Raw genomic sequence first — 10222 nt, 5'->3', positions numbered from 1 at the left:
AGAGTGACAAAAATAATTAGAGGCCTGGGAAACATGACTTATGAGGAAAGTCTTCAAGAACCAGGACTATTTGGTCTGAAGAAGACGGAAATGGGATTTGATAGCTTTCCTCAAATACCTGAAAAAAGACACAAAGAGGGTGAAAATAGACTTTTCTCTGTGGCTATAAGGGACAGAAGTAGGAGCAATGACCTCAAACTGCAGTAGAAGAAATTTAGTTGGAGATTAGGAAATACTTTATATGGGGGTGGACAAGCATTGGAACAGGCTGCCTAGAAAAGTTGCAGAATTTCCATACTTGGAAGTTTTCAAGAGCAGATTAGACAGATACCTGGCTGGGGTGGTTTATTCAGGGATGATCCTGCCTTGAGCAGGAGGCTGACCTAGATGATTTCATGAGGTCACTTCCAGTCCTACTGTACTATGATCCTATGAGTTAGAAAAGCCTTTCCTACTGGAAAATAACAGCTAATTCATGCTCAGCTTATTCAAATAAACTGTTCTACAGACTCAAAAAGCCAAATCTAGCATCCTTTACTTGATGTTATAGTACTTTAGGTATATGAAAATAGAAACACTTAACACACTGTATTGGCCAGAGGAAGAAGGTTCCTCTGCCCTCTGGCACTTCCTACTGGTCGACTTCAGTGAAGCTGACCAGTAGGAAGTGCCAGAGGGCAGAGTATGCCTGAAATCCACCCTCGGTCCCCAACTTAGGTGCCTGATTTTAGCCCTTATTAGATGCCTATGTGAGAGTAGTTTTACAGTTCAAAATGCACTTTTGTACATCCCATTGGTACGGACCTTTTTAATTCGTGATTTCGCGGAAGCCATGAAATCCATGACTGCAAAATCAACTAAAAAAAACCTCTTAAAAATAAAATGCTGGATCCCCAGTGGGAGCCAGCGGGCCTCGCTGCCTCACAGCGTGCCTGGGAAGGGAAGGCGCCAGCTGGTGGGGTAGCACAAAAGCCAGCCAGCAACCTAGATGGCAGCTGCCCCCTCATCCTTCCTTCTCTCGGTGGCCTCTCCAAGCAGCGATGAGGTGTAGGGTTGAACAAAGGGCATCTAGGAGCCAAGAAGATGGCCACCCCCTTGTCCATTCTCCCCTCCTCCTCCCCCCTCCCCCGGACCTCTGGAAATCAGTGACACGGGGCAGGGCTCATGCAATTGGCTCTTTACACCACGACCAAACTGCAAAAATTCTTTTATCTTGCTGCAAATTAAGTAGGTCCCTACCCATTGGGTATAGATGCCTGGCTCATCACTTTCTTTTAAAGGCTGACCAGTGGGAGTGATCTAGTGGTTACAGCACTCACCCAGGAAGTGGGAGGCCTCTGTTTTAGGCCTTCTGAAGCCTAAGGGAATTTAAACACATATGTCCCACTTCCAAGGAGTGTCCTAGCCATCAAGCTAAAATCAAAGCTCACTTTAGCTCCTATTGAAGCCATGCCACTGTTCAGCCAAGAATCAAGATCAATCAGGGGTAGAGAGAGAGTGCCCAAGAGGAAGTCTGATGGTATAGCCCAATGATGGTAATGGTCAATCCTATTGGTAGACCACCAAGCAGTCTCCTGTTTTTCTCTTGTGGGAGGTTGAAATCCAAGCTTGCAGTTTACCTAATTCCAGTTATCTCAGGCTTTGAGTCTTATTCATCATATTTCAGTGTTTTGCCATATACCAAAGAGTATTTTGACTATATTTACACCTTAAAAACCTAACGTTGGTGTTTGTAAAATGTGCAAAATGATCAAGAAACTAAATTAAATTAGACTTGAGGTGCATTATCAGAGCTACTTGGAGACGTGCTTGCAAGATTTGCTCCTCCCACTGTTATTAGTTCCTCATTTTCAGAGCATGTACTCAAACAAAATTTACAGACTAAAGGGAAGCTTTTAATGTAGTTGTAATTTATTTCACACTGGGCACGTTGACATGAGACATTTACTGCAGAGCTGACTGATTAGCTTCACAGTAAACGTCTCAGCATCTACACATGCACCCCCATTAGGGCACAGGAAACTAACAGAAGTACTAGATGCTCTCATGGACCCAGAGGGACAGCCTTCCACCTTCAGCTCCCTCTGTACAAAAATTAAGTTTATTTCCTACTTATGGGGATCTTTTACCATCTTGTACCATCTACAATTTTCCCAGAGCCTGACAAAGGGACTTTGGTCCCAAAAGCTTGGAGAAAAGGACAGTTTTCTTGCCTTTTCTAGTTGGTCTAATAAAAGGTGTCATTTTGGAACCAAGAGTTCTAGTTTTTTGTAAAACCTTACTATGGAGTTTTTTCATGCGCAGCAGCACATGTGTAGATGCTGACCTGGCTGACCGGGGCATGAGGGTTCTTCAGTGCAGGGGCTGCCTGCTGGCTAGCCCAGTACTGAAGTACCCTCATGCCTCATCCAGTCCCTCCGCAGCACATTGAGCCTAGTTGGAGTGGCCCCGGGCTGGCAGGCCTGGGACCCAGTGGCCCCATGTGCTGCACGTGAGTAAGCTGTGGAGCTGATTGCTGCGGATTTAATTTGTTCCTAGGCACACATTCACACATTACTCCCAGTATACCTGGGAGCAAAAAACTCTAGAGCAATCAGCTCTGGAGTTTAATTCATGTACATTAATTACACATGGTAGATGTGCCCACTGAGAATTGTTTTGGTTAAAGATTTCATTTCAGTGGAGTTAGACCAGGGAAGAACTGGGCACAGTTTGTTTTTGACTATATTACGATTATCTAAAAGCAAACTCTTAACAAATTCCAATTTAGCCTTTTATTTTCACACCAAGAATCATTGTCCTGAAAATAATGCCTTACTGATAGGGAATCCTGCAGGGACATTTTGAAAAAAAAATCACAAATTTCTATGGACTACACAAAATCTCAAATAGACTGAACAATAATGTTTTTTGTTTTTTAAAAATGGGCCTTCTCTTTAGGTGCTATAAATCAGCTTGACTATTTTTTACAGAAGGTGATGAATACATGCAAGCTTATACCACCTGAGAATGTGATTCATATTAAGGCCATTGCTTCATTCAAGTATATATGTAGCCCTTTTCCAATTTTTGTTCTGCAAAAATGTTATAACTCTCTGCTATGAGACAGAGTAAGTATTCATATCTAAACAGAACTATTAAAATTGTGTTATGAATAACATTGGAAACAAACATTTGTGGGAGGGAGGCTTATGGTTAAAATGCCTTCACAAAGTAATGCTATGCTGTGGTAGATATCTGGTATTTTGCTGAGTAGCAAAAGAAGGAAAATGATTAAGCAGCTTGGCATTCAGGTTCTTTGACCTGTTAAATACTGATGAATGCCAGAGGGTTCACAGCACAGCAATAAAACAAGGTCATGTAATGCTGTAGGAAATGTTTATGTTAACTTAAAAAGTACATTAGGCTGACTTACATATGCTTCAGGGTGGGTTACATCAAAACTAAAGCAGCAGCCCAAATTACTGATGGAGACTTCTAGAGAGGCGTGCCTTTTAGGCTGATAATTTAAAATTCTTACTAAATAACATTTTAAAATTAAAAATAGAGCTTAGAGGGGAAATACTGACTCTGCTCAAACTATTAAGAGTTTTGCCATTGATTGCAATATGTCTTGGATTTCACCCAGAAAGTGTGGATGAGATGGTCAGGTAATCTTCAGAACACAAAAAGCTCCCCCTATTTTGATCCTATCTAAAATAAATCATCCCCAAACATTTATTTAAAAGAGCTCAGACTACAAATCCAGTTGATACTTGTTAAGGAAAATTCATTAAATTAGTGGCACACCCTTAATCTTCTTCCCTTTTCATAGAATAGGGCCAGAACATCAGTGCATAATTCATTCTCACTCAAGGCTTCATCTCATGTTTGCTCTACTGCAGAAATTTCTCCTAAAATAATACTACTGCTAAAAGAATATTATTGCTAAAATCATCCTCTCTTTCTTACTAAAAACACATCTACTGGTGTCCCTCCACTGGCTTCCCCTTATTCTTAGAATCTTTGCAACAAATAGTACACATTCCCCCTTACTTCTAATGTGAATTTGACACAAGAAAGCAAACAGAACCTCTATATGTCCCACAATAAAGAAAGCTTGCCCATTTTTTTGCTGTTAGTTTGCTTGTATGTTGCACTCATATATCTTACTTCTGTATCTTTAGAATGAATATAGTCAGTATAGGGACTGTTCGTATGTCTGTATTTATACAAAACCCACTACAATCCCCATTTGGACCTTTGGCTACTGCCATAATAGAAAAGCCACAACAGCCCTAATAATTTAAATCAGTAACTTGGTCACTGGTTAATAAGCTATGAATGCTGCAAAGTAGTGAGGGTAAGAGTGGGAGGAAGGGAAAAAGATAGAGAGTGACATAAATTGTACCCTTTCTGGATTGTTTAAAAGCTGTGGCCAGTCCTGAGGTAGAAAGCTTGACATGGCTTTTAGAAGATATCTGTGGACAAACAGTTTCAAAGCTGAATTCTCAGAAATACTGGACTGGCTATATAACAAGTAAAACTTGGAGCTACAGTGTTTACTAGTTGGGAAATAATTACTATATTAAATTTTTGTATTTTTATGTAGCCTTTAGATTACAAAATAGCTACAGTTACAGATATATATTATTCAAATTATAACTGAAAGTAGTGCAACCCTTGTTTAAATAGTGGTCTGTATGACCAGCTACTGATATTTTTATTGGATGAACCTTTAATGTAGGTTCAGATGGAATATTCTTTCAGTGAAGACTTCTTTTCTCACAAAACAGCTCAATTATAAATGGAGAGAGTTACTGTATCTAGATTTGCAAATTCAGTGCTTCTCTGATTAGAACAAATCAGGATTTACATACTACAGTATAAGGGTGCCTAGACACTTTTAGGGGATGCACTTTAACTCATGGCAATTTACACAAAACGCCATGAGTTAGAGCCCCGCAACCCAACAGATGTTTGCCTGTTGGGTCAAGGGAGCTCAAGTCTGCCTGCACTGGCCCTGGCCAAAGGTGGGGGCACTCCAGCAGCTTCCGGGGAGACTGTCAAACTGCCCCTCTCCCCAGCTCTGGCCACCCTGGGGCTGTCAGCAGGGGAGGGAGGGGGATGGTAAGGGAGTAGCATGCAGCTGCTGGCTGGACCTTGTATGCCCAGAGCTGGAGATGTGGTAGCATGGGGTGGAACACAGCCCCCTCAGCTCAGGGGCCTCCCCAGCTACCCTGGCTGGGGTACTGGGGGGAGCCAGGCTGGGCCAACAAGGCAAAGAGGCTCCCTTCTCCCATCTCCCACCTGGACCTCTTAACAGTAGCACTACCAACAGCTGGCTCAGCTTTCCTGTGGCTGGAGCTGGGCGTTGGGCAGGATGGAATTGAACCCCCCCATCTCACAAGCCCAGCCTGACTCCCCCCCAGTATTCCAGCCAGGGTAACTGGGGTGGGGTAGGGGCAACGAGGCAAGGGTACTCCATTCCACCACCACCACCTCATCTCCAGCACTGGGCAGGCAAAGCCCAATTGGCAGCTGTGTGCTGTTTCTTTCTCCCTCCTTCCCCCCTCCCTCCTCCCTACTGACAGCTCTGGAGAGAAGCAGAAAATTAACTCTTGATGGAACACAAGTTCCCTAAAGCACTCTGCTCTATAGTGTCTGTCTTCAGCTAATACCTCATTTATCGAGGGTTAATTTTTCATGTGATCAGCCATTTTGAGTGTTCAGCCGTGCATATGTGTTATGTCATGGCTGAAGAGCGCTTTCAGGGGGCTGATCACATGAAAAATGTAACTTGTGTAAGTGCCCTAAGTGACACTTCACTCTATCTGCACTTGATAGGCCAGGGCTGGACTTGATGGCCCAAGACACTGTTTCCAGTCTGATGTTCCTATGTTCCTTGTAGTGATAGATTATTGAATCTTCTGTAATTAAAAAGTGAGATTAGAAATCATTATTGAATAATTGTATATAAAACACTTTTCTAAGTGTCTTATATACAATATATATGTAGTATAAATCAGAACAGTTTCATGACAATGTGTTAAGGATCTGGTTCTGCAGAATTATTCAGACCATACCCCTCTAGGAGTTTCTTCTATGGACCATTGCCTGTATCAAGAGTGTAGGACTGTGCCCAGATGAAGCATGATCAATACATCATAAGAACTTTCTTTTGGATGGAAAGTATGATAGGGTAAACAGAAAAGCAGTGGGGAAATTCAGACCGTTATAGTTTTGTACCATATATAAATTCAGTTTAAAAACAGCTCAAAGGGAGAACAAAAATAATCCATCTTGAAAGTGGTAAGTATGAACTTGAAAGCACTCAAGCCAGCCAATGTTATCTTTTAAACTAGCTTGGATGAGTAAATCATCTTAAATGTATTGCGTTTCATCCACAGATGAACTGGTGAGGGGAAATCCCTGGTTCTAGAGGCTGCAGTTTCTGTGTTCACAATGTTATTAATAAAATACCTGAGTGTCTCTGCTGGTAGAATTATATTTGGCAGCTGCTTTTGAAACCCTTGATCATGAGGTAGTCTTAACACAGACCTTCATGGGGGTGAATGGACTGGTTCTTCATGGGCTTCATTCTCATCTCTCAGAGAGGGCAGTTTTGGGCATTTCCTCCTATTCCTGAAGAACTCAAGTACGGGATGTCACAGGAGTTCCGTCACCCCTTTTGTTTAGCATGTCTGTTCTGAAGGTAGAAGGAGGAGAAGGAGTACATCTCCATCTTGTCTGTCTCTGTCTCTGTCTCTACTGTTTGATTTGGATGATGTAATTCAGTTTTTTAACCAGTGTCAATTTTGGGGCATGTATGAGAATAGGTTAGCTGATCCTCAGCACAGCTCAGTAGGAGGTGATGATGTTGGGGAAGAGGAGGAGATATGGTGAAGATAATATTGCCTCTTTGACTGAAAGAATGTGTCTGCCACAAGTAAATGGTATCTGCCATTTGAGGTGTGATTTAAGACCCCCAGTTTCTGTTTGATAATCCTTTAATACCAATAATCTATTTTATTTTTTACCATTTAGATCTGTCTGGAAGATTGCAACTTTTCCTTTCAGATGTGGACATTGTCACTGTTACCTGTGGTTTTGTTGCCTCAAAATTAAATTATTGCAATGTGTTCTACAAGGATATGTGTCATAAAATCATTTGATTACTGCATACATAGGTTCGCTTACTGATTGGGGTATCTTGCTGGGAGTACATAAGCTCAATGATCTAGGATTTACTGTGTCTGCCCCTTGTTCTTTGTATGAGTTTAAAGTGTTGGTAATAACCTGTGAAATTATAAATGGGCATGGACTGCCTTTCCAAAAAAAACTACCTCTCTCCCACTACCTTATTACCATAGCTGCAGTCTCAAGTGGCACTCAAACTGGAGCCTCCTAAAAGAGAGGCTTTAGGACTTGGACTTGTTCCTCTGGCTCTATTGGTCTTGGAGTTAGCCTTACCTTAGCTTGATATTGATCACATTCCAGGCATGCCGCAAAAGACTTGGAGAAGGCTGAGGTTTGATGATGAAGGTGATTGTCTGGCTGAACTCCTGTGGAAGCAGTGTAAAGGCTGCTGTAGGTTAATGTAATCCTATTTATTGTATGATTATATTATGGTGTCTAAAACTTAGGATCGATATCTTTATTTTTCTAATCTCACCAAAAAATTTTTTTAAAATTAAAAAACCCTGAATGCCCTCCTCCCCCGCCTGCCCCAGAATCAGTTAAAAAAAAATCTGTTCTCTTCTTTTCCCAGATGTCTAGTATCTGCCGGACAGCAGTACATGCTGGAGTGGTTCCCAACCAAGGAGGCTATGTTGATGTTATGCCAGTAGACAAAAGGAAGATGTACATTGCCTCCTTTCAGAATGGAATATTTTCAGAAAGGTATGAAACCAAGTTTAAAAATCTCTTGTTTAACCTTCACCTAGTTATACATTCCATCATTTACAATCTTGCATTATATCTGTTTGTACTGGAAGCTGTGCTTGGAAGCTAAATGAATGGACTAACATGGGTGATTTACCAGGCTTGTGTAACAGTTACAGTGACTGTGGAGAAGCTGCGGTACCAGAACTGCCTGTCTCCTCTAAGCTTGTAAATCGCAACCCTAAAAAGCTGCTTATAAGTTAAAATAACTCCCTTGTTTATTGATCCTGGCACAAATAATATAATATTTGATAAGGAAATTACTTTTACTTTCTTAAGAGTTTTTTAGATTAGTGATTCATTCAGGTCCTAACTGGTAAGTAGGGTTTGGAAAAGCCAGATCCTACTTGCCTTTTATGGCACAGCTCTTAATTCTTATGGTGTGGGCAGAGGAAGGTTTGTGGACGTTTCAAAAGGGGAATGTTTCATCTACTTGTGGTATGTGAATGAGCTGAGAGTGATTCAAATGCAGCAGATTTACTGCACCTTTAACACTGTTTCATCCAGGATTAAAATTAGAATGGGTTTGCTGCATTTGAATAGCTTACAACTCATTCATATATAACAGAGGTTTCCAACCACCAGGCCACGGCCTGATTCCAAGGCACAAAGGGCTGGCTGCTGGGTCGTGGCATGAGCCCCTCGCTTGGATGGACATCATCTGTCCACCTGGACGAGTGGCTTCCGGAGCGTGCGGGGTCAAAGGTGGGGTGGAGCAGCCCCAGGAGGGAGGTAACTGGCTCCCTGTACCCCGCCCCTGCTCCCGGGCAGGTCCACAGGACAAAAAGGTTGGGAATCACTGACATAGAACAACTAAAACTTACCAGTTGCTGGCCTTTTAAAAGTTCACCCTTTGAAAAGGCTCCAAGCAGTTGTGTGTTCACAGAATTAATTTTTTGCAGATCCTTTTTCCTTGAATTGGTGAGCATGGTTCTCAAATGACATTGGCCATAGATTAATCTAAATTCCCATTTTAGCTTTTCATATTATTTGATTGTTTTTAATAACGATTTCTCTAAGATGCATAGTGTGTATTGGAGAGTCTCTTAAAATATTTTCCATTATGAAGTACCTGCTATCAAGTTGATGGTGATGGTGTCTGCCTGTGCTTTCTAGTTCTAGGAACTTTTTCTAGGTTCTAACAGAAAAAAAGTGGTACTGACTACAAAATCCATGGTGTATACTATACAGTACTGCAAAGTGAATAGTTGTTGTTATTTTGGAAGTTGCAGACAGCAAAGAAACAGATTCTTCCTCAGGGGAGTCACAGAGTTGGGTTTTGATCTATAACTCAGGGAGGGGCTTGGCTCTATAAACTTAATGAGAAGCTGATCTCAGGATGTCAGGAGACCTAAAGCAGGTGGAACCATTTCCTAAGAAACTCAGTGGGTGTGTCGACACATGCGCCTGACTGTATAATTGTTACTGTGCAGTCATTTAGTACTTATATTTTTTTGACTAAAAGTTTTCAATCTTAGCTTTGTTTCTGAATTTAAATATTCATTTTAGGTAATATGGGGTATTTTTCTTAGGGCAGAAAGTTCTAACATTCTAATAAATTAAACCAAACTTAATGTCATTCAATTGAGTGCAAGAATAATGTAGGAAACTTGGCAGTGGTTTCAAGAGGAATACAAGTAGACCTTTTATCAAGATTCCCTAAAAAGTACCCACAATATAAGTCACATAGCAAAATAAACCCTGAAGATGCATTGTTGATACTTTACACAGTTTTGGAGGACTACCTTCAGGTCAGAATTTTCCAGATTGGGGCCCAGGTGTCTAATCAGCGTCTTAAAAATAATGTCTTGGATTTTTGTTTTCAGTTTGCAGAATCCTCCAGGAGGCAAGGCTTTCAGAATATTTGCTGTTGTTTGAGTCCAGTGAGAGAGAAATCCAGACTAAAACCAGAGCACTTGGAAGAGATTAAAGATTACTTTGTGTACTTTCTAAAGTTTGTATAAAGCTGTAACTTTATTGTACAGAAGATATCAAATATTATCTGCCAAAAAAATCAATTACATATAACCTGAATGGGAAAAAAATCTGTAAAATTAAACATGGGAGAAAAATGCATTTGGAATGCTGTAATGATATATAACAAGTTTTTGAATCCTGTGTTAAATATTGCTATATTTTCTTAGCAGTTATTCCTATACAGTTAATACAAAGCTCATAAAAGATCTAAATTTTCTTATCTGAATATATTATTGTATGGTGCTTTATACATTCCACTAACAATAATCTTTAAACTATGCCAGAGATTTTATATCCACTGTACATAAAAAATAGCCATCCT

The 10222-nt window shown here is 40.8% G+C and overlaps 1 protein-coding gene across 1 annotated transcript in view; it reads left to right on the top strand.

Moving 5' to 3' along the window:
• The window catches only part of CRISPLD1 (cysteine rich secretory protein LCCL domain containing 1), a 58968-nt gene extending 49039 nt beyond the window's left edge, over positions 1 to 9929 (top strand). The window contains exons 13-14 of the mRNA XM_006015289.3: positions 7751 to 7881; positions 9750 to 9929. Coding sequence (XP_006015351.1) covers positions 7751 to 7881; positions 9750 to 9801 — 183 coding nt within the window. The 3' untranslated portion in view covers positions 9802 to 9929. The remainder of the gene's footprint in view (positions 1 to 7750; positions 7882 to 9749) is intronic.
• The last annotated feature ends 293 nt before the right edge of the window (positions 9930 to 10222 follow it).

This window comes from Alligator sinensis, unplaced genomic scaffold, assembly GCF_000455745.1.
Source record: "Alligator sinensis unplaced genomic scaffold, ASM45574v1 scaffold71_1, whole genome shotgun sequence".
Classification (NCBI taxonomy): domain Eukaryota; kingdom Metazoa; phylum Chordata; order Crocodylia; family Alligatoridae; genus Alligator; species Alligator sinensis.
This window is presented reverse-complemented; position numbering and strand designations above follow the sequence as displayed.